The sequence below is a fragment of the Pyrgilauda ruficollis genome, unplaced genomic scaffold (assembly GCF_017590135.1).
Source record: "Pyrgilauda ruficollis isolate IOZ18807 unplaced genomic scaffold, ASM1759013v1 scaffold321, whole genome shotgun sequence".
Classification (NCBI taxonomy): domain Eukaryota; kingdom Metazoa; phylum Chordata; class Aves; order Passeriformes; family Passeridae; genus Pyrgilauda; species Pyrgilauda ruficollis.
The window spans coordinates 37,399-65,062 of record NW_024524612.1 but is presented as its reverse complement, the minus strand read 5'-3'; the positions used below and the strand labels follow the sequence as shown (position 1 = coordinate 65,062).

The 27,664-nt window shown below is 47.8% G+C and overlaps 1 protein-coding gene across 3 annotated transcripts in view; it reads right to left on the bottom strand.

Annotated features, from left to right (window-relative positions):
• SLC23A2 (solute carrier family 23 member 2) overlaps positions 1-27,664 on the bottom strand; it is a 53,018-nt gene that overhangs the window by 20,701 nt on the left and 4,653 nt on the right. Inside the window, exons 2-8 of one of the 3 annotated variants that reach the window (XM_041474456.1) lie at positions 23,755-23,973; positions 12,057-12,328; positions 11,275-11,373; positions 8,295-8,411; positions 7,054-7,211; positions 1,999-2,087; positions 708-778 (exon numbers count right to left, since the gene is read on the bottom strand). In XM_041474456.1, the coding sequence (XP_041330390.1) occupies positions 708-778; positions 1,999-2,087; positions 7,054-7,211; positions 8,295-8,411; positions 11,275-11,373; positions 12,057-12,191 (669 nt within the window). In that variant the 5' untranslated portion in view covers positions 12,192-12,328; positions 23,755-23,973. Of the gene's footprint in view, positions 1-707; positions 779-1,998; positions 2,088-7,053; positions 7,212-8,294; positions 8,412-11,274; positions 11,374-11,645; positions 11,754-12,056; positions 12,329-23,754; positions 23,974-27,664 lie in introns of those variants that run through there. The other 2 variants (XM_041474457.1, XM_041474459.1) reach the window with 2 other exon arrangements.

The window sequence follows — 27,664 nt, the reverse complement described above, 5'->3', positions numbered from 1 at the left end:
CGTTGTGGTCTCAGGAGACTGTCAGCCCTCTTGGCTGCAGGGCTCTTGGCAGGATGTAGCTATGGTTTGAACATGGGGAAGAGAGAGGGGTTGTTTTTAATTAAGAAAAAGTTGGCAGCCCAAAGCAACGGGATGGGAGATCAATTCCATGACACACGCCTTCATTTGGACTACTCTACCTGCCACCCTGGCGTGGCACAGCCCTCAGCCTGCCCTGCAGGGCACCACGACTTCACACTGAGTGGAGAAGGAGCTCCAGGCATTTCAAAAGTCTTTGGGGAGAATCGACCTCTTATCACAAGAGTCTCCAACTCAAGACACTTGGGAAGGAACCAGATTTCCTAACTGCAGATTCACCTTCCAGGGCCAGCCCCAGTGCACAGGGACAGCTTGGCAAGGAAAGGGCCTGGCAGCAGCTGAACTGCTGCCAGCGAGCACAAATCAGGGTTACAAGAAGAGTTTTCATCTCCCTTGAGCATTTCACTGCACGGCTTTTGGGATGTGGTAACTAACTCCTGGTATTTGCTGGCCAGCAATGAACAGGTGGAAAAGATGAAGACTTCCATGAAATGAGGAAAGGGATATATTCAAATGGAGATCGCGGTGAAACGAGAAATTACCAACTTAAAGACAAGAACACACAGATGATCAAAGTGAGGAACTTAACTGGAGCAGGAGAGTGAGAGCAAAGGCAAGTCCCACATTACCTCTCGTATCCGGGGGTACCAGATGTGCTCCGTGTGCAGCAGCTCTGCTGTTCCATTTGCAACTGTCAGATCTTCCAAAAGGGACAAAAAAAGGGGATTTCTTTTATTGCCCAGCCACTCTGCCACCATTCCACACAAACCAAATCCCTCCCCAGGCTGTGGCTGGCAAAGGAGCCCCAGTACACACAGAGAGCAAGTTGTGCTCAAATGAAGGCCCAAGAAACAACCCCTCACTTCTCCCTCTGCTCCAAAACTCTCAGCAACCAGGGTTCCAGCAGGAAAACACCCTGACTTCCAGACAGAAAGGTCAGTCAGGAGTTCTCTCCCCACTCCAGTGGGGAATTACTCAGCTGCACCCCAGGAATCCCCAACTCCAGAGGAGGTCACTGACTGAAGGAGCTGCCCCGTGGGGACAGCCCCAGCTGGCAGCTTTGGGAGGTGAAGGGTCCAGCAGGAAGGTTCAGCAAAGCTCTTTTTGACAAGCTGCAGTCCTGGGCAAAATGGCTTTGCCACCCAGGGTTACCAGAGAGTTTCTTTCAACAAGCTGGGTGTTAATCACATTTGAATGTGAGTTAACAGAGATGTATATAATAGAAATTAAATTATTAGAGAGTCCAAAGGAGCCCAGGGAAGAGCTCCAGTCAGGAGTGAGCAGCCTGATTATTCCCTGTGCTGCTGCTTCCCACTGCCCACAGCCTTGGTACTGAATAACCACCCCTCACTGAACAGAAAACTGCCAGAGTCATTTCCAGTCCAACCTAGAGCTAAAGCTCCCATCCCAACCAGGACCTCTTCCCTCTGAAGCTCAAACCTTCCAGGATGACGACAGCAGCAGAGAAAGAGGGAAAAAGAACATCCAAATCTTGTCAAAACCTGTCAGGTATGACTTCAACAGGGGAAAATCCTGGTCTGGAGGTGATGCTGTGCATTGCTCAAACTCCCTCCCACTCACAACTTCAAAGGGCTCACCTGGACTCGCTGTTTCCAAATATTTGGAACATTACGGGAAGAACACTTGCAGAATGTAAATGAACAGAAGAATTACTTTATGCCACAGTTACAGTTCCTTTGTCAACGTTTTTGTATTAAAAAATCCCCAGAAACAGAACTCCACAAGGGCATTTTTAGGAGTCTTCTGTGGCAGAGTATTTTAACACTGTAAAAAGAGAAGCTTTCCATATTCCCTGTTCCATATTACTCCCAGCTTTTACATCAGAAGCTCTGGCAGCTGCACTCCACGTGACCCGGCCCATTTGTCACTTAAACCTGAACAAGGATAAACAACAATTACCTGTGTTATTGCACTTCCACTTCTCCAGAGAGAGAATTGCTCTGGCAGGTGCTAAGAATGCAAAAGCACTGGCTTGGAACAGGGGTAACCTGGTGGGAAGGGAGAGGAGAGATGGTGACATTCTGTGGGGTCACCGCAGTGGGTGGGCACTCAAACCACCCCTGACTGAGTTATTAAACTGGGAAATAAGAGGATTTCTCACCAAAAACAACCCAGTCAGAGAAATACAGAGACTTCACAAGCCAAAGAGCTGACAGCACCTGCCTGGAGTTAGCAAGCAGGTGACTCCAGGGGCCAGGCACTGGTGGCAGGCTGTGACAGCAGCACAGGGACACAGGTGGACACTGAGCTGGGGGAGCAGAGTGCTGCAGGTGCAGCTTTTACCATCCCAGCACAGGGAACTGTGCTCTCAAAGTGCAGTTTTACCATCCCAGCACAGGAACACTCTCTGGCAAAATGCAGTTTTACCACCCCAGCACAGGGAACTGTGCTCTGAAAGTGCAGTTTTACCATCCCAGCAGAGAACAGCTCTCTCAAGGTGCAGTTTTTCCATCCCAGCACAGAACTCCTCTCTCAAGGTGCAGTTTTACCATCCCAGCACAGGAATTGCTATCTGATGTGCAGTTTTACCACCCCAGCACAGAACACCCTCTGAAGCTGCAGTTTTACCACCCCAGCACAGGAACACTCTCTGAAGGTACAGTTTACCACCCCAGCACAGAACAGCTCTCTCAAGGTGCAGTTTTACCACCCCAGCACAGGAATTGCTATCTGGATGTGCAGTTTTACCACCCCAGCACAGGAACACCCTCTGAAGTGCAGCCTGCAGGCTCCATCCCTTCCCTCTGCATGACTCTGAGCACACTCATTTTGGAGTGCATGTGTCAATAACTGCTGGGCTGATGGCAGCAGATTAGATGTTCCCAGTGGTTGCCACCAATAAATACAAACACCACAAGAATTTCAAGATGACATTCTTAGCATTGATGTTTATACTTCCCAAAAGATTTCGAGGTCTGGAGAGGATCTACCTGCAGCAGGTATGAATTTATTGACCTCACTGTACCTTGTGTAACAAATATCCCAACATTACTTAACTGCAGATGCACTCTGAACTATTCTACAAATATTGACATTAGTGCACTGCCAGGAGATTCCCTTTAACAGGAGATCCCAAGGTGTGAGGGCAGGAAAATGAACTGCTCAGGTTTGGGTGAAGATCAGGAAATGCTCACAGGAGGAGAAGTGTGGGGGGAAATGGTGAGCACAGGAGTCAAACAGAGGCTTGTCATTAATGGGAGGTGTCAAGTTCACAGGAGCAGCTTGGGCAATTTCAGAGCCACCAAATGTTGAAAAGTGCATTAGAAACTCAAACTCCATGAAGTCCACGAGCCATCCAAGCATGGCTGGCTGGACAGAATCCCCCTGGGAGCTGCTCCATGCAGAAATCCCAGCTCTGTCTCCAGGAAGTCAGGGCTGGTGGCTCAGGGAGTGATTCAGCCCATGCTGCCAGGCTCATTAAGCAGAGCTGGTGCCCATGGCAGGGCTGCAATACCTGGAACAAGCTGCTACTGCTCCATCCCACCTACACAGCCCCCTCAGAGTTTGGTAAACACACACTGCAAACACATTCTCCAGTGCTGAGGTCACTGCTGCCAGCTTGGGCTGCTCTGCATCCCATGAAACACCAGCACAGGGATGGAAAACCACATCTCAGCACCTGGTCCTGCTCCACTTCTGTGTGACACAGGTAACTCCCAAAAGGCTCAAAATAGTGGGGATTTTCCCCCCTAAACCAGGCAAACAAAAAGTAATTTAATTTTAATTTTTTTTTTAAACAAATTGTTGAAAATCAGTCAAGCAAGGTCTGTCTCTTTCTCAGGTGACAGCTGCAGTCTGGGAGTCACTTACAGATTTTCAAAGCAGCCACTCATTGCCAACCAGCTAAAGCACCAAAGCTCCTGAGTGGGGTATCATTTCAATTTCGTGTCTAAATCATCCAGCTGCTCCATTTTGGCACAGGCCCTTGTGAAGAAAAGAGTTTTTCTGCAGGCAAAGGCATCTGGAAATGTCTCACTACCTTCCCATGTCCCAGAGATGGGAGAGAGCTGAGCCAGTGCAGGGCACAGCACCAGAGCTGCCACCTTGGCGTGGATTAAAGCTGAGTTTGATGGTCTCAGTGCCACTAATTACCCACTAATGAACCCTGCCAGAGCTGGGGCTCACTGCACAACCCAGTGAATAGCTGGAATTCCTAGAACTGGTCTGGGTACCCAACCTACCCCAACCCCACCTCGTAATCGAGCTAAATCCACCTTTAAGAACCCTTAAACCGTGGAATTTGACCTTTTGAAAGCTTTATTTGCTGAAATACTTTGCAGTTCACAGACTTGCCAATGAATACTTGCAAATCTCATTGAGAGGCCTGTGCTGCTGTATCCCATTCCCAGCCTTACATAAACCCCCCATCACATGGGCAATAGTTATAAAACATCCCAGAGTGGAAATTTCCTCCCTAAACACAAGTTATTTTAAGACCCAAACACAATTTGGCCTTCAGGGATATGAAAATGTAAGTACAGTGCAAGTGGGAGCCACTGAAAAGGGAAAAATCCCAGCAGGGTGGAGGGCAGGGGTGGGATTACACAGAAAGAACAGAGAATTTCAAAATGATGGCACTGTAATTGTGGGGTCCTTCTCTCTAAATGAGCCCCAAATCCCTTTCTAATAAGTGATAAAAAGCCAAGATTAGTTAGGAGGGGAAAATCCCCAAATATGACAAAATTCCAGACAAGGTACATGAGGATTTATGGCTACAGCACAAAGAGCCAACCAGGCTGGAAATCAGATTATTGACTCTGGGCAGTCTTTAGTTAAAGAAAATACACTGGGGAAAGAAAGTTTGCTTTCCCAACAGCTTCCACTCTGTTGTTCTGCCATCAGAGTGAACCTTTCAAGACAGAGGAGTGAGCTCCTGAGTCCAATAAGACAAAAATAATAGATGGAAGGGTTTTTTTCCCCAAAGGAAAAAGTGAAGCTAAGGTAACTCAACCAAAGGGTGCACTGGAAAACCTGGAATAGCTGGGAATGTTTTAGCAGAAAAGCTGATCCACCACAGGTTTGCCTTCCACGCCCTCCTGAGACACCTCTGCCACCTGAAGATTCTGGCTCTTAACTAAATCCTTAAAAATGTGGGGGGTGTTTGGAATTTTCTAGTGGCAGGCAGGATTTCAGCTCACCTTGTTCTGAAAGTGAACTGAGTGACTCCAGAAATCACCTCAGTAACCACCTGAGGGTTAAATGTGCACTTTTTTTCTGCTTTGGCTTTATTCAAGACACAGAAATAACTCTGCAGGTTTTAGCTATTGCCATGTGAAACAGCTGTGCAGTGGAACACAGGTTTGGAAAGATTTATATTATTTATATTTGTATTTATATTTATCTCTTCTTGCCAACACCATATTTATTCAAGGATTTGCCACCTGGGCTCTTCCATCCTCCTAAGGAGAGGTGAGAGCATCCCTGCACACCTTTGTGTATTCCCAGCTCCAGGAATGATCATTGCCCATATGAATGATCACAACTCAGAGCAGCTAACAAATAAACCCAAATTATTTCAGGGACTGGGAGGTAACAGAGAATTACAAGTTTCCCTCATCATTTTTCCCTGCTTTTTTCACTTGCCAAGCCCTTCACATGATGCAATTTGCTGTGGGACTGATCACAGGCACCTAAAAATTGCCAAGAATTTCATTGAAATTAATTAATTTAGTAAGAAATTAATAAAACCACCACAGTCAGCTCCTCTTTACCACGGTGTCTGAATTTTTCCTCTCCCAGGAATATTTCTCTGTTCTGCTGGGTTTCCTCCTCTCCCTGCTGTATTTTCTCACCCCTGGGATACCCTGTGTTATTTCAGATCCATGTTTTGGTTTTTTTTTGGGAGCAGCTTTTCAAAAGCTCTCCCTAACTGCTGCTGGCAGTTTTGTGTTTCTGCAAATCCCCCCCACTCCTGGGAACCCCAAATTTCCATGCACAGATCCCACGTGCAGCCCAAGGTGGTCTGCAGCAGAGATTAATAAAACCACCATGGTCAGCCCCTCTTTACCAAGGTGTGTGAATTTTTGCTCTCCCTCCCAGAACACCTCTGCCCTGGAACCCCCAAATTTCTGTGCCCAGATCTCATCTGCAGCCAAAATTAATAAAACCACCGCAGTCAGCCCCTCTTTACCAAGGTGTATGGATTTTTCCTCTCCCTCCCAGGAACACTTCTGCCTCCTCTGCCCTGGAATCCCCAAATTTCCCTGCCCAGGCTCACCTGCAGCTGAAATTAATAAAACCACCATGGTCAGCCCCTCTTTACCAAGGTGTGTGAATTTTTGCTCTCCCTCCCAGAACACCTCTGCCCTGGAACCCCCAAATTTCTGTGCCCAGGCTCACCTGCAGCTGAAATTAATAAAACCACCATGGTCAGCCCCTCTTTACCAAGGTGTGTGAATTTCTGCTCTCCCTCCTAGGAACACTTCTGCCTCCTCTGCCCTGGAATCCCCAAATTTCCCTGCCCAGGCTCACCTGCAGCTGAAATTAATAAAACCACCATGGTCAGCTCCTCTTTACCAAGGTGTGTGAATTTCTGCTCTCCCAGGAACCCCTCTGCCCTGGAACCCCCAAATTTCAGTGCCCAGGCTCACCTGCAGCCCAAGGTGGTCTGCCACTCTTTACCAGGGTGTATGGATTTCTGCTCTCCCAGGAACCCCTCTGCCCTGGGAACCCCAAATTTCCCTGCCCAGGCTCACCTGCAGCAGAGCTTTATAAAACCATCACAGTCAGCCCCACTTTACCAAGGTGTGTGAATTTCTGCTCTCCCTCCTAGGAACACTTCTGCCTCCTCTGCCCTGGGTACCCCCAAATTTCGGTGCCCAGGCTCACTTGCAGTCCAAGGTGGTCTGCAGCAGAAATTAATAAAACCACCACTCTATAGGAAGGTGTGTGAATTTCTGCTCTCCCATGAACCCCTCTGCCCTGGAACCCCCACACTTCCATGCCCAGGCTCACCTGCAGCCGAAGGTGGTCTGCAGCAGGGTGGTGATGCCCACGCAGAAGAAGATGGTCCCGATGAGCTGGCTGGTGGCCCACTGGTCGAAGCCCACGCACATGGCATCGGCCAGCAGGAAGGGCACGGCGATGGTCCCGCTGAAACACGTCAGGTAGTGCTGGGGGCACAGGGGTTAGAGCTGCAGACCATCCATCCAGCCCATCCCCACCTGCTGTGTGACTGCTGGGCCATCAGCAGCTTCTCTTCCTGCCTCTGAAGGCCCAGCAGAGCTCTGAGCTTTGCTTTCAGTGTTTCTGGCGATGCTGATGTGGGGGATTTCTGATTTTTGTGATTTCTGGGGGATCCACAGGCTCCTGAAACACTCCACAGCTGCTCAGGTAACTGTGCTGAGAGCTGTCTCCAGCCCAGAAAAAACTCCACTCACACCCCCTGGCTCACACACAAAGGACTCCTAAATTCTTCCTCGACCCAAGCACATCAAAAGCAAAACAACCAACAAATCTTCACCATACTCCACACACAAGTAAAAACAGAATTCCTACAGAACTGCCTGTCCTTGAGGAAAAGGCAGCAACAAAAAGGATGTTGTGGAATGTGTGTGTTTGGAGATCTCAAGGTCCTTCACGGAGATGACCAAATTCTCAGCATTCCTGTGGGCCAGATGTTATTCCCACTGGAGAAGGGAAGGAGATGGGACTGGAGCTGCTCTGCTGCCCACAGGCAGGGGCTGAGCTGCAGGAAGCACCTGCTTGTGCTGCAAGGGGCCTCCATGGCAAGCCAGGTGCAGGGTGGTGCTCTCAGGACTGAAATAAATGCAGTAGCAGCTTTAATATTCAATATTTCAGGTCTAAACCCTTCTCTCTCCCCATTTTTAACTCCAGACGTGCCCAATGTGAAGGCCTCCCCTGAGCCTTTGCTCTCTCATTTACCAACAGCAGCTTGTAACTCAATAAATATTTGAGTGACTCTCACAAATGCAAGAGCTGAAAACTGAAATCATTCTTAGAGCAATGATCTGAGTGTGATCAGCCTCAGAAGAAACCTCCCAACACCTCCTTCAAAATCATTCTCAGAGCAATGATCTGAGTGTGATCAGCCTCAGAAGAAACCTCCCAACACCTTCTTCAAACAGGTGGGAGTGGAGAAGGATAAAACACACAACCACAACGAACTGCACAGAAAATCCTTAATAAAATTTGAAAGCTACAGAAGAAAAAGCTGTCTCTGTCTGGGGATGTACCTGCAAGCCCAGGAAGATGCAGAGGTACCAGGGAGGAACATCTTCAATGGTGTAAATCATGTCAGTCCTCTGGGCATCCAAACTGCCAGTGCTGTCCAGGGTCTCTGCCAGGGAGCTCTGCAGGAGCAAGGGGCACCAGCAGGTTAGTGCTGCACAGAATAAAGGGAATTTCAACTGCCAGGCACTCCAAGGCTGCTTCAGCAACGCTGATTTGTGACAATTTCAAAGCCTTTCACATCCAGCTCCTGAATTTGTAGCCAGCATGTTCCCTTCTGAACACTCCCTGCTTATTTATTTATAATTGCTGATTTATGACAGAACTGATCTAGCAGCCAAAAGGTGCCCAAAAATGGATTCATCATGACAAGGCTGTTAAAAAAACCCCACCAAACCCCAAACCACAAAAACAAACAGAAAAAGAAAAGAGGGAAGAATTGGAAATAAGAAGAAGAGCTCTGTCCTTGCATCACTGGCAAAAATAAATCCTCATTATGATAATTGCTTCCCTGCTTTGCTCTTACCCAATTCCATCTTGGTTAACCACTTTTAGCCAAAGAATTTATAATTTCCCTTCTTCCCCCTCACTTTATGCAGTCAGGAAAAATGCTAATTATTACACCCAAATTAATCCTCAACCAATTTCTGTCAGCCAAGCAGAATTCCTCCAGGAATTTCAATTCCCCAGGAATTCAGGCAAGGCCACGCTGTGCCAATGGACAAGTGAGCACAGACATTCACACATCAACACCCCTGCAGATGAAACAGGGAAATCTGGTTTTCTCTGTTCCAAAGAAGTGGAATCTGCTTTGGAAATCCCTGAGAACAAAGCCAAAATGTTTTCCAAAGCCCCAGCACAACAACAACAGAAGCAGGAGGAAGTATCAGATTTTGTCATTTCAGACCAAGTAGCTAAAAAATCACCTTACACAACAGCTGCTCTGCCCTAATCCAGCCCAAGACACTCTGAGCCCACGTGAAGCTGCCTCACACAGAGCCTGGGAGCTCTGCCAGACTCGTGACTGCCCCAAATGGTCTCAGCTTCTCCAAAAAACCCCACCACATCCACGGTGACCCGCGCTCGGTGCCACCTGCAAGGCCAGCCTGCCAAAGTGAGCCTGGCACTGCCCTCCCACCTCAGCCTTCTGCTGGGAAAACAAATCCACTGGGGAAATTCACACCCAGGGGGTGCAGGTGGGCGCAGGGCTGCGGGGAGGTCGAGGGGGTGGCAGCAGAAATGTACAGAATACATTTCTCAAAATACAGAAAGTCCCATTTGAGAGAAGTCTTGGAAGCACTTTGAGCAGTGCCCTCCCCTCCTGCAGCACCAGTGACAGCTTTTCATGGACTGGAAAAGGAACAAACTCTCTCCTGAGCCAATTCTCTACAAAAAACACGTGAAAAAAAATGAGGAATTTGAACCATGGAATGGCTGAGGTTGGAAAAGCCCTTTCAGATCCTCAGGTCTGACCACCAGCACAGCAGCATCACCAAACCACATCTCCAACTGCCACATCCACATATTTTTTAACATCTCTGGGGATGGGGACTCCATCACTGCCCCTTCCAACCCCTGGCCACCCTTTCCACAGAAAAATTCCTCCTGATGCCCAGCCTGGCCCTCCCCTGGCTGGGCTGCAAGGCCCAGTGCCACCCCTGCCATGGGCAGGGACACATTCCTTGCATGTCCTGAACAATTCCCACACATTTAGGAACTGCATCTTTCATTTTCTGTCCAATGGGATAATTCTGGATTTATTATTAAACAATATCCTACTAATTTAAAACAGCAGAGGAAGCCAGAATTGTTTTGTTGCCATGAGGGAAGGAACAGGGTGATGGTTTAGCTGAGTGAGGGGTTTATTTTGGATCAGGTTGTGGGTTGAGAGCTTTTTTTTTTTTTTGAGATTTCTGGAGAAAACAACAATGAAAACAACAATTCCACTGTCCCAGGATGCTCCAAGCCCCATCCAGGCTGGCCTTGGGCACCTGCAGGGATCCAGGGGCAGCCAGAGCCCTGTGCCAGGGCTCCCCACCCTGATCCTTCACTGGCAGCCACAGCAAAGCTTTAACTCAAGGCAGGTCTGCTCACTCCACAGCTCAAGGTCTCTTTTGGGTGAATTATTCTCCATCACCCACAGTTCTGATCCCGTGGGCCAGCTGGGAGGGAGGGAAGCACACGTTTGGGAGAAGCAGGAACACTCTGGTGTCTGGAGATGGCTTATCTCATTGCACAACTCCACCCAAACACCTCTGGCTCAAGGCTTTTATCAGATTGTGCTCTCCACTCCAGCCCCAGCATGCTCCAAAAACCAAAGACTTTCAGAGGGAACAAGAAGCTGTCCATGAAATGTGAGTGAACCTGGGCAGAGCTGGGAGGGCACCAGGCCCAGGCTCCCCTGGAGCCCAGCACTGACAGACCTCTGGCTGCTCAGGGGATGCTTTAAACCTGAAATTCAGGAGTGAAAACATCAACTGCATCCCTTGGTGTCATCCCTGCCCCAAGAGAAACCATGGCCTTGAAGGGAGGAGCATGTGGTGCCCCTGCTTGGAACCAGTTTTGTTTTTCCTGTTTCAATCAGGACATTTGAAAAACTTGGGTCAGGCTGAGGCTTTTCAGACAAAAAAGCCAGAATTTCAGAAGTTCAGATTTACCATAATCCTCATCCTTATTTTAAACAAAAGCTCATATTCACACCATCTCAGCTTGCAGGATCATCACTGAACAGACCTGGAGAATGAAAGAATGGAGAAAAAAGCTGGAAAAATCCCAACCAAGGGCATGAACTGCTTCCACCATTTCCTGAGTCATGCCCCAAGAGCTGCACCCAAAGTGTGTGACCAGGAGTCATGAGGGCAGAACTGCCCGGGGAGATGTGGATCTGCAAGTCAGCAGCTCTGGGACAGGAAACCTCCCAGCCAGGGCAAAGCAGGAGCTCAGAGAGCAAGAGTGAGCTCCCACCCAGCAGGGCAGCCCCAGTACCTTCTCTGCTATGCCATTCTCTGTGGTGTAGATGGCCATCAGCTCCGTGTCCTCCGTGTCCTGGTCGCCGCTGGACGTGGCTCCGCCGTTTATCACAACCTTAAAAAGGGAGCAAAAAGAGAAATAGGTGAAGTTTTTAAAACCAACATTTCCTCTGCCATCACACCTCGTATGTCAGTTTTCTCTCTTGGTACTTGACATCTGGCTCTGACATTTAGTCAGAAAGCATGAGGAGCATGGCAAGGCATCATTTCTGTTACAGCAGGGTTGGCTGTGCTGTACACAAATATTCAGAGTTTTGTCACTGACTGCCCGTGGAAATGAAGGCTTTGTACACCACAACTGGAGCATTATTTTCTGGGCTGACTCACAGGCAGGGTGAAGAAGGTGGGGTGCTTGGACTCATCCTCCTATCTGCCCTCCATGGTGCTCTGACCATGGGTGCTGCCCATCCTGGGAATCAGCACACACAACAGGGCTGCTGTGTTACACACAGATATTCAGAGTTTTGTCACTGACTGCCCATGGAAATGAAGGCTTTCTACACCTGGAACATTATTTCCTGCCCTGGGGTCACTCATGGGAAGGTGAGGTGGTTGGACTCATCCTCATATCTGCCCTCCATGGTGCTCTGACCATGGGGTGCTGCCCATCCTGGGAATGAGCACACACAGCAGGGCTGCTGTGTTACACACAAATATTCAGAGTTTTGTCACTGACTGCCCGTGGAAATGAAGGCTTTGTACACCACAACTGGAGCATTATTTTCTGGGCTGACTCACAGGCAGGGTGAAGAAGGTGGGGTGCTTGGACTCATCCTCGTATTTGCCCTCCGTGGAGCCTCCTCCTGCCTCCACCGACTTGGACGTGGTGTTCTTGCCAATCCCCATGGTTTCCAGCACGTCCAGGACTTGCATGCAGCACCCAGGAGGTGCCTCTGGGACAGGCCAAGAACGAAGGACAGCTCTTTATTGCAGCAGCAGCAGCTCCAGGAGGCACTGAGGAGCTCAGTAATCCAGCTGGGACATCAGTGTGTCCTTCCCATCAACGGCTCCTGGGAGGGAAGGGACAAATTGGGATTTTTTTAGGAGGGAAATAAAGTCAGTCTCATCATCTGAAGGTCCTGAGTTTGTTCCTCACCCCAAAATTCTCAGCTGTATGAAGAACACTCCAAGCACAGTTCCTGCTGCTGAAGGAACTGTTTGAGGATAAACTCTGTATTTTAATGAGTTTCATTTCCCTTCTGGCACAGGAACTGGAAAGATCAGACACCTCAGTGGGTCACTCCAGTACAGCCTTCCCACATTTGCTCCTTAAATCACACCAGCCAGTCCATTGTTATCCCACATTTTCCATTTCCAAGAGAAAAGAACAGGAATTCACATATTTGAACCTAAACTCCCTACAGGACAGCACAGAAAATCCAAGTTTTGCAACCTGTGGTTACTGAGCTTTAAACAGAGAATGCAGCTGCCAACACCTGCAGGTGAAACCAGGTCAGGTACAGGTGAAAGAACAGGACAGAACCTGCAAAAGTGGCCTCTTGAAAGCCACAAAAAGTGGAATTTTCTGCACCCATCCAAGCAGCAGAAGCCACTCACACTGGAGTTACTTCAAAAGCAAGTTAATGATGGGTTCAGCTGAACCCTAAGGTGGAAACACAGCTCATGGACACTCAAATATAGGTTTGGATTGGAAAAAAAGAAGCAGAACTTGGGTTTTTCCTGAGGTCTCCCTTCCAGATGCTGCTCAGGAAATGCCAGCAGCTCCTGCCTACTGTAATTGCAATAATAACTGAACTTGGGAAAGACTCTTCTGCTGAGGGCAGTTCAGGACTGTACTAACATATGAATACTAATATTTCAAAACATCTTAATAGATGTTAATTGCCCATTTGCTGGGAAATTCTGGTTCCTTGAGGTGAAAGAAATATTAAAACTTTCAGAGCAACGTAGGTATCTCCTGAAAAGTTGCATAAAAAGACAATTTGGGCACTGAGATCCCTTTGAAGCATTAATTAAATCAAGATGGGATGGAAGGCAGTGCCTGCAAATCAGAGTTAAGTTTGTTTATGAGAGTAAATATTAAGGTGGCATAATTAATTATTTCTCACTTGAAGACTGAAGGAGAATGGTTTGAACACTCACTGTCTTGCTCTGGGAAAAACCTGTCAGTGCCATTTTCACAGAGCTCCTCTTCAAAGAGCAGCTGAGGGCAGAGAGGAGGCAGGCACTGGTTAAAGGTTAAAGGTTTGGGGGCACTGGGGGGTCTGGGCTGGGATTTTTGGAGAGGTTTTTTGTTTGCTTTCACTGTAGGGCAATGAGGCTTGTTTTTTTTTTCCTAGCACACAAGAAAAAAGAGAAAAGAATCTGCCTTTTTCTGTCATTGCAGACGTGTTTTATTCTCCAAGAAAATCAGAGATGGAGACGGGCGAGGTTGAGTCTGGCAGCTTGATCCTCTGGGATTGGGAAGGGAAAGGGCAGCAGGACACCTCCCTGAGCCAGAACCAATAAAGAAATGTGAGCCAGGGAAGCTGCCAGGCCCAGCATCTGCTCTAAGGTGCCCTGGCACTGAGCAGCACCTCTGCCACCCTGCACAGCAGCAGGGCTGCTGTCTTCTCCAGGCCTGGAGCGAAGCAAAACCCCTGGGAATTGCAGCAGGACAGCAGCAAGGCTTGCCTTGGATCCAGGGATGGCTGAGAGCTGACACACCATAGCTGAAATAACAATTCCCAAAGAGGCAACTCCCAATTCACAGGTCAAAACCCCTCACTGCTGCTTTTCCTAAAGAGAGGGAGGGTTTGTGTCACCAGGGGCTGCTCCAAGACAAACCAGGAGAAGGAATTTCCCAGCTCTTCTTGCTTCTACCCAACAACTAAAATTGCACTTAATGGCACAGATGACCATCAGAGGTTTCTGGAATGCTTTGATTCTGCCATCAGGAGTGTCAAAAAGGAGAAGACAAACTCTGCTGCTGCCTGGAGCTATCTGGGAGAGCTCACTCCTTATCAGCCCCTGTGTCCCACCACGACTCAGGCATTTTTACTGCCCTCCAGAGCAAATCCAGCTCCTCAGGAGCTGGCAAACCCTGCAGAAAGAGATAAAACAGAAGAGATAAAACCTATTCAGCAGAGGCAGGTAAACTCAGTACAACCCATCCCCTGCAGGCTGGGGTCCAGTGGAAAGGCTGGAAGGGACTCACCAGGACTCACCTTCCCACATGAATTACTCCAGAGAACACCTGTGTTTAACACAGAAGGCCAGGAGAGGCCAGGGCTTTACAGTGCTGCAGATTAGATTAGGATTTACACAAAGGGCAGGGGAGAGCCCAGGTGCAAATTCAGGAGGAAAAGTCTCCTGGGCAGGGAGAGGCCACTCTGCATCTCCAACATCTGCTGTTCTCCAGCAAAAAGCTCCTCCAGCCTCAGAGCCACCAGGAGAGGACAGGAAGAGGTGGCAGGGTCTGCTCTGACACAACATCTCCTGCTTCCAGGACCACCCACCACATCTTCCCTCTTGCCAGGTCGCTGCTATTTCATTGAAACAAATCAGGATGTGTTGCAAAGCTCATGGAAAAAAAGATAAAACCCATCAGAGATACGGAGATCTGTGATGCAAGACTGTGCTTAAATGCTCTTTTTTGTCCCTGCAAGTCTCTGCTCTGCAACCTCCACCACAAATAAAAACATGCAGTGGAGCACAAAGGTTTTCCTACAGGAAAATCTGCCCCTGAAAAGCTCCCACTTCCCCAGGTACCCAGCTGCCTGTGAGTCAGTAAAAAATCCCTTCACAGCTCAACTCTTCAGTAGATCCAAGGGTTAACCTGGGCAGGACAGAAGGTGCAGACAGACATAAAGGGTTTTGGCAGGGAAAACAAATTGCCATAAATGAATTGCCACAGGAGGGAAAACTGGCCCTGAACCCCCACAGAGGGGGACACAGACACCCCCCTTACATGCACTGTTTCCTTTCAAAGCACTGCATACAGCTTTTGGCTGAAGCACACCACAAATATTCCCTGGATCAGATTTGCTGCTGTGCAGCTCCTCCCTACACTGCTGAAGGCCTTCAACATCAATATTTGAATCCAGAACCTGGCAAAGCAAAGACTGGGGAAAACAAAGCCCACCTGACCTCCAGGCTGTGAATTACTGGCAACTGACAAGTTCTTGGGGCTCTTCTCTCAGTTTGGGTTGATTTGGGTTTTTTCAACTCCTCTTAGAAGAGCCAATGCTTTGCCAGGTGCTGTTGGCCTGGCAGCAGCAGGACTGGGCATGGTCATGCTCAGGACATGGCAGTGCTGTTGATTGCTCGTTTGCAATGAGCAGAAGCAGAGGTTAACCCTCTGGAGGAAGCTCAGGCTCCCCCACGACTTCCAGCCCTGAAAATTACAGTTTTTCCCAAGTGAAAGGATGCCCTGTGTATTCCCTCATCTGCCAAACTCAAACCAAAAACCTTCTAAAACCACACAGCCTGAATTCCAGCTGGATCCTAAATTTCCCTCAGCTGAGCCGAGCCCACCACCCAGTGACAACCAAAATAATTTAAGACTTTCCCAGTCCCTTCAGACAATCCCTGCCCTGGTCCCCAGCCAGTCCCTGTGGGGAATCAGGGACTGGCCTGAATTTGGTGGCCCTTCCCTGCTGCACAAGGGGAATATTCCCAAAGGAAGCACAGCAAACAAAAGCAGCTGGGGATGGGACAGCCCACACCTGGGTTTGTCCCATGTCACACCCCCTGGGGAAGGAGTGGTGGCACAGGACCAGGACCTTTCTGGCTGTCACAGACGGCTGAAGAGCCAAAAAACCTCTGGCTGTCGCACCCACTAAGGAGATTAGAATCAAATTAAGGTCACTGCTTAATTACCATCATCAATTTATTATTTTAATGAGCTGTCAGGCTCATGTGAACAGACCAACTTTCTCCTGCAAGCAGAGATGATGCTCAGCCAGCATTTGTCCCACTTGAGGTGCCTCTGGAATTTCAGCACCTCCCTGGCACTTCCAAGTGTTTGGCACCTCTGGAACTCGGGCACTTGATGTGTTTTAACACAACCAAGGCATCCTCTAGGCCTGACATTGGATTTTGGGCAGCAGAGATGTGGAAAGGGACATGGACTCCCTTCAAAAGAGAACTTTGCTACTCAGAGGTGTCCAAAAGGTGCTGGAGGTTTTCCTAGGAAAAAGGTTCTCCCCAGTTAAAAACATTCCACAAACCTCTCATCACCCAGGTTAAAAAAGCTCAATAAATACTTGAAGGATGCAATCAAGGTCCTGTCTGCAGAACCACAACCACAAATCCAACTGCTCCACGCTGCTCCATCCCAGATCTGAGCCTGGATACTGCACCTGCGAGGTCCCACCCACTGTCCACACAGGCAGGCAGTGCCTCAAAGGCATTTTTCTGCCTTCCAGGGCATTTTCACCATCTCACAGATGTGAAGAAGGTGCCCAGAACCCACACATTTAATTTTCTCTACCCTCCTGCTTCAGTCTTGGAGGGTTTTTTGTTCTTGGAGAGTTTGGAGCAGCCTCTTTGGTCCCAGGAAACTCCTGATTTACCTTCAGCAGGGGCCTCTCCAGTTCCTCCCCACCAACTGAAGCTGCACTGAAATGCCACATCCTAAACACTCCAGAGATTTCCCCCATCCACGACAAGAAAAGCAGACTCCAAATTTAACTAACACCACACAGTTCATCTTTACCTGCAGCAGAGACAAACAAAATGCTGCTACATACCCAAACTTCCTAACATCTGAGTTCTAAAAAACTCAATTTATGGTTTAAAAAAGCTGATGAACTTTAAGAAGCTTCTCTCTTCACTTCGAAGTAGCTCTCCAAAGCACAAACATATTCTTTCTTTGGAGGCACTAATGAATTTTTAAGTAGTTGGGATTTTGACTGCCATCCAGAACGGTGCTTTAATAACTGACCAACGTTATTAGGGCAAGTCTGCACAAAGCTAAGCAGGAAAGTTACGCCGAGCTCAAACCTTCCATGTATTTAAAGCACATTAGCTATATCTCATTAACTTCCTGTGTCAATGAGCTTCTTGAGAAGGGGACTTAAACCCAGCTGAATGAGGTGTTTACCAAAGGATCTCACAGCTTTCAAAAACCACAAGTTTGGTTAGTCAAGTTATGAACTGAGAGCTTTGTTAGGCTGGGATTCTAAACCAGAAGAGCTGAAAACTCTAAAACAGAAGAGCTGAAAATTCTAAGCCAGAAGGGCTGAAAATTCTAAGCCAGAAGAGCTGAAAATTCTAAACCAGAAGGGCTGAAAATTCTAAAACAGAAGAGCTGAAAATTCTACACCAGAAGAGCTGATTCTAAACCAAAACAGCTGATTCTAAACCAAAATAGCTGATTCTAAACCAAAATAGCTGATTCTAAACCAGAATATCTGGGTGTTTCCAGCATCAGTCACCCTGCAGGGTGTTGGATCAGAACACTGCTGGCCAAGCAGCTCCCACTCATCCTTCACCCCATGTCTCCCATTTTCTTGTCCCAAAAGGCAGCAGTTTTGCCCAAATTCTGTGCAGTGCATTTGCCACCCTCCCAAAGACCCCACCGGTGGGCAGGGATGAGAAGCTGTGAGGTGAAATTCCAAAGAAGTGCAAGCAGAAGGTGGGAAATGACAATTCAGCAGCCACTGCCGGGAGCTGACACCTGCAGAGCTCTCCAGACTGAGGGTAAATAAAAATTAAATCCTGTCTCACTGCTCCCTCAGTCTGCCCTGGAGCTCAGCACACCTCGCAGTGTATGGCACACAGTAATTTTATTTTAATGCTATGGAGTCCTTACGGTCTCCCTGGGGAGATTTAATAATTTGGGCATTCTGATACTCGCTGTTATTACTGATATTAATGCACAGCTCGTTAAGCTCCTTCACGGCCCCCAAAGCAACCTGAGCTCACACTGGCTCCTTTCTCAGCCTGCTTTGTACTTGGACTTGGCACTTTGATGAAAGCTCCCTTCTTTCCAAGACTTTAATCACGTTAAAACAAAGGTGGAGTTAGAGACTCATCTAGGAAAAATTCCATTTATTAAGTAAATCGAGGTAATGTGCCAATTTTTCAGCTCTGCATGTGAAGCTCCTTCCCAAGGGCTGAGGCATCCCTGTGGCTCCTTTGGAAAGGGAACAGCTTGAGCCCAGTGATCAATACAAACCCAGCAACAGACCCCACATTTGAAAAGTTTTATACTGAGTTACCTGTTAGGCTTGTCTGGAAATAAACACTTCCATTTAGCATAACTTATTAGGATTTGGAATTAATCAACTTTCAGAAACTAACCAAGATGTTGTACCTTTGTGCTCAAACTTTCTTGAAATCTTTCACTACAGAAATATCATATACATTTGTCCTGTTTTAAAGATTAAAAGGAAAGCAAAGTTTACAGATAAACAGAAAAGAGCAAACACTTCTGAAACAGTAAATATCTCCTTTCACAGTGATAGCAATTTTCAAATGAGAAATTAAGCCCTCAAACCTTTAAGACACGGAAAGTTAGCTATGAACACCTGCAAATACAAGTTTTTAAAGTTTCTTATTTCACAATGCCGACACCAAAGCAGCTGAATTTTGGCAACCACCCCCACCAAGGCAAACCTGCACCGAGCTCTCGGAGGCAGCTCCCGCAGCAGCAGCAGCCTGGAGGATGCAGACATTCATCCCCCAGGAGCACTTTTATACTCTTTTTGTACTTGCCCATTGTGTAACTGCTCCCAGCCCACGCTTACACAAGGGCAGGGCAGGAGGCAGCACCTGGTTACTCCTCGGTTACTCCCCCGTTACTCCACGCCTCCGCGGGGTTTACGCAAAGCAGCCTGGCCCGGGAGCTTCAGCTCAGCCACGAAATCACGGGGAGAACAGCCAGCCAGAGCCCCCAGATGGCACAAATACTTCCAGCAGCAGCTGCAGTCAGGACAGGGATCTTCTCTGAGCGCTCCTCCGTGAGCCTCCCTGGTGCAAACCGCGCGGAAATGTTTTTATCAGCAAACTGGACAGATTTTCCAGAGGTCCCTGACCTCAGAGCTCTTCCCTGAAACAAGGGTCAGTGATCCACAACCTCACAGGGAACTGAAACACGCCAGGACTCTGCTGGGCTCCTCCATTTCCCCAGTGGAAAACGCTGAGTAACAATGATGGGCACAGGGCAAAGCGGGACGGAAAGGGACGCAGGAGAAGAAGTGAAAGCCTTGAATCAACAACAAAACCAACAAGAAATAAAACCAGGGTTGCTAAGCACTGGAGCAGGTTGCCCAGGGAAGTGGGTGAGTGCCCGTGCCTGCAGGTGTATAAAAGCCATGGAGATGTGGCATTCAGGGCATGGTTCAGTGGTGGATGTGGCAGTGCTGGCTTAATGATTGGACTTGATCTTAAAGATCTTTTCCAACCCAAACAATTCAAGGATTCTAAAATTGCTTCCCATGGATCTCCTCCTTGCCCCACTGCCCTTCTGTGGGAGCACAGCCCTGCCTAAGGCTGTCCTTACACTCCTCAACATCACCTTGTCATTTTACCCATCCCCATTTCCCAGTGAGCAGCTCCTGCCTGCATTTACCGGCAGCAACTCCACCCCTTGCACCCAACCCAGAGCAGGCCAGGAACATGGAGCTCCAGGGCATGAAGGTGAGCTCACCGTACCTGAAATGCCCTTTCTGCACCCCAATGTGTGGAGGCAGGGACAGGCTGCCAGTGCTGTTCAGCTCCCCAAGTCCATCCAGTCTCCCCAAGTCCATCCAGCCTCCCCAGTTCCATCCAGCTCCCCAAGTCCATCCAGCCCCCCAGGTCCATCCAGCCTCCCCAGTTCCATCCAGCTCCCCAGGTCCATCCAGCCCCCCCAAGTCCATCCAGCCCCCCCATCTCCACCCAGCCCCCCAGCTCCAGGAGCCCCAGCATCCCGGCACAAGCCGGATTTGCCGCTGCTGCTCGGGGCTGGCTCCGGGCTCGCTCCCACAGCAGAGCCAAGGCCTGAGCAGGGCACGGTTAATTGAGAGCTGAGCCTGCCCCGTGCCATGCTCCTCATCCATCCCTTGCTCAGATCCCTGGCAGAGACCCAAGGATCTGCACTGATTCCTCTGTGCAGTGTGTGCTCACACAAACCCACAGGATGTGCCGGCCTCTAATCCCCACGGCAAAGAGATGCTGAGAAGATTCCCCCTCTGTCTGCTCCTTTTCCAATTATTAGATCCTTTCCTTTCCTCCTTCCTTCGGACTTCCAAACGTTTTCACAAACACCAATATCTGAATTTCAACATAAAGAAATCTTAGAGCCATTAACACAAGCATCACCAAACTTGAAGACCACAAAACACCAAATGCTGTGCCCAGACTGGCAAAAGATCATTGATCTATAACACTTTAGGGGGAAAAATGCTGGAAATTGTTTTAGATTCAAGGTATTTGATGTGCTCACTGGGAGCTCAAGAACTGAGTGATCAAGAGCAAGAGGAAAACTTTAGGTTTTGAAAGAAGTAAACCACTTGCTTTTTTACTCCAATGTCCAACTTTTGTTTAATCCAACTAGTTTTTTTAATAGCTGGATTAAACAATGCCAGGGACTCAAATACTTCTTGCCCTGAACATCACAGTTCAAAGTATAACCGAGTTCAATGCAATTAAAATTCTTCAGTATGCAATCAAAGACTTGTCTATTTACCTTGCAATTAAAACTAATCGCTGCAAAATTCATCATCAGTGAGCGGAGAATTTCAACATTCAAACAATTAATTTCTGATTACTCTGCATTTACACTCAATCCTAAGAAACCACCTGCTAATCTGGGTACCTGCACTCCAATCCCAGCTGCCAGGGTTGATGTCGGGACAGATCCAAGCGTGGGTTGTGGGGTTACAACTCCCTGGAGTGAGCAGGGACTGGAACCACTGTCACACTGCAGGAGAATGCCAACTCAAAATGCACTGGAATATTTCACAGAGCAGCTTCCAAACCGCTGTGGAAGCCCAGCAGGGGGGAATGAACAGCTGAGAGCTGTGTGGGGCTGCACTTTACTGTGGGAGGGGAGGCACAGCAGAGGATTTATCTCACTCTGCTTCAGCCTAGGGAGCTTGGTCGTGATGGTCCCACACAGCCACTCATCATTTTTATTTCCTGCTTAATATCCGAAATGCAAACTGGTGGAAGTATTTCTGCTGCCTGGAAATGTCTCCTAGGAGGAGTTCACTTTGATTATTACGAGAAAATCCAATTTTCTGCCTTCTTCTCAGACACTCAAGTGTTCAGTCTGAGGATGAACCAACATTTCTGAGTGCTCCAGCCAAATGCTGTTTGCTCTTGGACACACACTGGTAAACTACTGACAGTGTTCCCAGCTGGAATAGTTATTCTGAGGATTTATTCTCTGCAGTTTTGCAGCATTCAGGCAAGATAAAATCCCTCTCTGAAGTCCCCTATTCCCCCTGCACAGGGGTGCCACACAATGGTCATGTCCCATCACCAAAATGACAATAATGCAACCCAGGCACTGCAAACACCTGCTAACCAAATCCCTCCTTTGACCCTTCAGCAAGAACAAGAAAAACACCCAGAAGGAAGAGTGATGCAGTCAGCAGTGCCCAGGGAGAGGCACAGCTTCCCTGCAAGAACATCCATTACATCCTGAGGGTGAGCTGGAGGAGGCCTCCTTTCTGACAGCTCAATGAGCCCCCTCACTACATTTCTGCAGCCATCTCCTAATTTAAGGATTCTTCCTCCCAAAGCCACAGCAAATACGTGATCTTTTACATCAGCTTATTTAATCAGCAGCCTCCCAAGAACATCCTCCAGAACACACTGAACATAATACAGCAAACCCAGAAAATAGCATCATCACACACGAGCACAATAAATAGATCCACTTCCACCCACGACTGGGAACGGCAGAAAGACTCAGCGATTAAGTCTGAACTTCCAGCGGTGTTTGTAAATTATTGAGTTATGAACTGAAAAAGCACTTACCAGAAGATCTGCTGTAATATGAAAACATCTACTGCTCTTCCCTAGTGCTGACTCAAATCGACACCAGAATTACTGGAACTGCTCTGAAAACTCCCCAGGTAATGCAGGGAGCCATGCCCAGCCCTGGCTCCTACTCAGGGTGTCCCCCCTGAGCCCACAGAGCCCCCTCTCCCAGAGAAAGGACACCTTGGGGCAATCCATGGCAAATGAATCCCACATTTCCAGCTGGACAATGCAATGCCTCGTGGCAAACTTCTTTTCTTAAATCCCTAATTCATCTACAGCCTGTATTGGTAAGGTGTTTATTAGGACTTCTCCTGCCACGGTATGGTTTTAAATACTTGCAAGAAGAACCCAGGATCTGAGATGTACATCAAAGCAGACACAGAGTTCTGTGTAAAAAGGTAATTACATGAGGGAAGTGCCTTTAAGAATACCTGTGGCTGATTTCTGGGCAAGAAATAAGGAATCATTGTCAGGAAAGAACAACAGAAGAATAGTGAAGCCACAGCCCTGCACTCCACAGGCACAGATCAAAGCACTTCCAAAATTACTGGAGAAAAATGTGCTTTTTGGGACCTGTTATTGTATTCACCCTGTTAATAAACTAAGTCAGACTCCCTTCCTGGAGGTCCAGGTATTCCTGTAATTACAGGCAAAAGCTCAAATGCTTTGTCTTCCAAGAAAAGACAGAAGCAGAGCCTGAGCAGCAGGGTGAGAGGCAGTGAACCTTAACGTGTCATTACCTCGTGTATTCCCAAATTACCCCAACACATCACCACCCCGTGTGTTCCCGGAATCCCCACCCCTGGAAGTGCCCAAGGCCAGGGCTTGGAGCACCTGGGACAGTGGGAGATGTCCCTGAAGGCACGGGGTGGGTCTGCATGGGCTTTGAGGTCCCTCCTGTCCCAAATTCAACACACAGTCAGTTTGCACGCTCATATTTTACTTTTCTCTCCCTATTTTTGTGACTGCTAATAGTTTCAGAGGGGTGGGCTAAACTCCTGTACAGAAAAATCCAGCAGGCTGTGCAAAAAACATGCAAAGTCCCACCCTTCAGCCAAAGCTGCTGCTATTTTAATTTTCCAAAGGCAAAACACTTCTACACAAAATCATTTGTTTACTTTTTCATTCAATACGTCATTTGCTTGGATGCCTAAAAATCGCCCTGCATTACACAGTGAGCAGCCAGGCTGAAAACTCCAGCTGCAAGACTAAATGCTTTAAAAAGTGGGGGGGAAAGAGCAGATATCCATCGTTTTTGGGCAGTGATCCTGGGATCTCGTTCACAGCTCAGTAATTCGCAGCCCAACTCCTCCTCCCACCAACCCCAAAATGAAAAAAAGCCCTTTTAATCTTCAAAGCATGGCCACAAGTCAATCTCAACTTAGCACACTTTTTAATTTTCATTTTAATTATCCAGCTGGGAGAGTTATGCCCTTCTTACTCAGTGACCTTTTGCTCCTTTGGGATTTACTTCAAAATCTTTTCTGGGAATAATCAGGGAATTCACACCACTTACAGAGGAAACGTTCCAAGGCGGAGAGGCAGGGCCAGAGTGACTCTCAGGAGTCTCTGCTGGGCTCTCAGGACAGGATCCTGTGGCTCCAGGACTGCAATCCTGGCACGGCTGCTCCGACCCCACGCCGGCTTCGGAGTTCTCACCTGGAGCCAAAGCCAAAGCAGCAGCAGGAGAAGTTTCTGCTGGAGCTGGCACGAGGCAGGGCAAGGCAGAGCATCTCTCGGGGCCACGGAGCAAGAAGAGATGCCATTATTCACTGTGTTAGCAAGAATTGATGCTGATATCCCCACCAAGAACTGGTGCCCAGCTGTTTGCCCCAGGAGCTTTGGTCACCAAGCACAGCTCGGTTTCCCACAGCCACTGGGGAAAAATTAAATCATTATTGCCACTAATGATATTTAAGCCAAACCAGCACTCCTTACTCCCCTGCCCACACACACCAAACAACTGCGAGCAGCCCTGGGTTTGATTCCCACACGTTAAGCCAAGCAATCACTAATTTATTAATTTCACAACAAGCCTGGCAGTGTCTCTGTGCTCAGCCAGACTTGCTGGGTGACTCCCCTGCTCCTGTTGGAGGCAGGCTCAGGTGAGAGCAGCTCTGACCTCCTCAGAAATGTTCATTTATTGGCCCCTGCACCCTCTGAATCCATGGGGCAGCAGGAGGGGACAGCTGCCACCTCACCCCTGTGTCACATGTCACCGGGCAGAGATGGGGATGTCACTTAGTGCAGTGGCTTTGAAGATTTCCCTGCCTGTGTGAGTGGGTAATTAAGAATGCATTAAATAGATATTAATGCATTAAATATCCCTGTGAGAAACAAAACTGGTAAAGAAGGTTAAGTGGCTTCTCCCAGTGAAGGGACAGAAATGGAACAGCCGGTTTAACACCCAACTGGCTGCTCAGGAAAATTTTACAAAGAATTGTAAAATTTTCCAGAGTTCACACTACTTACAATAATATTTATACCAGCTATAGGTTATTGAAGGAAAACTTCTTGGTTTTGGGAAGATTTAGTAAAAAAGTTCTTTGGAAAATTTAGTAAAATAAGCCTCTAGTTTACCTTTGTGATTTCTGCCAGTAAACCAATCCTTTTTTAAGCAATATACTGTGGGTTTAATGTCGTGCCTTAATGGCTGCCTCATCTTCAGGGCTCTTTGGCAGATGTGTTTCAGCACTGCTTTTAACAAAATAATCTCAATTATTCTTACTTAATTGGCATCAGATAAATGCAAGACTTCTTAGCTGCTGCTAGCTGAAGGAACAGCACTTGAGCACAAGCTTTGCCCTTTGAATAATTAGGAGAAAAGACCGATGCAGATGGAGTGTACCTAAGTGAGCTCCAAAACTGGGCTAACACTGATCACAAAATCTTTCCCAAAGCCCAGCAGCCAAGGAGGGGAGCTCAGACAGCGCTGTGCCTTCAGGCTCATTTATAGCCAGCAACTGAACAGAAGCTTTAATTGACAGCTTTGCTCGGTTCTATTGTGCCTGATTAGGCATCTCCATGAAAAGCATTAGCAGTGTTTGATCCCCTCCAAAGCAGAGCAGCTCATTAGCAGGGGATGTTTACAGGACGGGCAGCTCTTCCCCTGCTGCAGGAGGGGTTTGCACATCGTGTTTTCACCAGGAGGATCACGGCTCCAAAGGAGCTCAGCCCTCCATCCTTTGCCTTTCCTGGTATTTGCCAACAGGACAGATGGACAAGGAAAACATCTGACAGGACTACAACAAACCCCCAACACTTAGGTATTAAAAAAAACCCCAAATCTCTCCCTCATTCCCTCATCCATTCTTCCTTTTTTTTTTTTTTTTTGAGCTTTAAAAGCATCTATCAGTGAGCTGAAATAATCACAAATAACAAGTGTCCAACAGGCTGAATAAACCAGACCAGAGCGCTATGAAATTATATTGGTAATAATGACTCTGCTCAGCACAACCTCCCAAAATTCCACACACAAAATTAAATGGCACCCATGCAAATACATCCAATATCAGCAAATGACTGGTAATTGTTATTGCTCCCAGAGATGAAAGGACACAGAACAATATGAGAATACAGCGATTATTTCCTGCCCTCTGAGCCTATGAACAGGGACCTGCAGCTCCAATTTCTTTCTTGTCAGTCTCAATCCAAATTACTCCTTAGGTTTGGTCTTAACACAACAAAATGCTCGTCAGGAAACCACGATCTGTCAGCTTTTATCAAAAACACCAACCTGTAAAAATATGACCAAGCAAATGCTGCTTGCATCAGGAAGCCTTAGTTACCTTCCAGGAACAATTAATTCTGCACAAATAATGAAAAAAGGGGAAAAAAAGCTGCTGTAATCTGTGAAGAGCTGGTGTTTTAGAGCCTGCAAGAACAAGGATGTGTTTCCTATGCTTGGGTATGGTAAGGGTCTGGATACAGGATCCTCCATACAGAGGACAAGTAATAAACAGAGCAAAATTTGTTTTTTCCTGTCACGAGGACTCAGAGACTCCACAAAAATTCAAACCTTGCCACAGCAGAGTCCACTATTAGCTCCGAGACAGCTTCGTTTCAAGCAGCACACAAAAGAAAACGCTGCTAACCTTGCAGCGCAGCGTTTTATTTCCCTCCCAAGCCCCTAAATAAAAAGTGAAAGTCACGACATGAGTCACGACATGGAGCCACGTGCCCGTTTCACGGGATCCCCTCGGTGACCTTGGGTGCTGCCAAGAGCATTTATTCACAATTCCCTGCAAAAAGCAAACCACAGCAGCACCCGAGCTCAGCTTCAGGCTGGAATTCAAGACGCTCCAGGTGAGCGGTAACAGGAGTAAGGTGAGAAAAATAGGAAGCCTTTCAGATGGGGGCTTCTGGGCTAGAAAACAGGGTGATCAGCAAAGCCGGGCTTGGTGGGCTAAGGCTTCCAGCATTTCCTTGCCACTGCCAGCAGCAGATCCACGGCACTTCCAGAGGGCTGGGATAAATTCCCATTAAGCACCCCGGCACATAAACGCTGCCAAGTGCATTAGTGCTTAAGGTGCCTTCCTATTAAAGCTGCACTTTGTTCTGTTAACTTTTACAATCTCACAAGCGGGTAACAGCCAGCAAACCACTAAAATCGACATTATTGCCCTGGGCTGCCACTTCACGGCCATGCAAAACACGAGTGAAGCCAATTAAAATGTGTCGCTCCACTGAGAGCCCGAACTGCTGGAAGCTCACACCCGAGGTTAGGTTAATGCCCAGGAATGTCACTGCACTTCAGAGCCCCCCCTAAAATCGCTTTTCACTTACTTTCCCACTACCCTGCATTCCCAAAATCCTTCAGCCAACTGCTGGAATGGCAGAGCCCTGCACCAGTTTGATTTAAATATAAATTCAGACAACCAACTGGGGGACAGGGAGCCATTCAAAATCAAATTCCAAATCAGTTTGGTGACTCACATTTCCCAACAGTCAAAACCAACAAATAATGAGTCAACCCCCCTTCACCATCTCATCTGAGGCCCATTCTTCCAGCAGTTTTACTCTACAGTGAGCACGAAGTGGGTGACAAATTCAAGCAGTGCCTTTGATCAGGAAGGGCACACGCTGGTCTAACCCAAACACACAGAAACCAGGTCAGTTGTTGTTTCCAGAGCTTGGGAAGTTCAGATACCCCCAGGTACTGTGGGACAACAGCTCCTTCACCACAACAACTGGACTCCTCTGCTCCTAAAAATACAATTATCAGACAAAGCTTGTTTGCTCAGGAACTTTGCTGACGCCAAGTCCAAGATCAAAACATTCCTGGTTCAGAGGACAGAGATGTATCAGTCTCCAAAATCCAGCCATGCCATCCCCCAAGGTGCCTGGGACACTCTTAGAAACACACATCGATTTATTACTGCTTAGTAATGTACATTTTGGGGGAATAATAAAATGTTCTGGTTGCT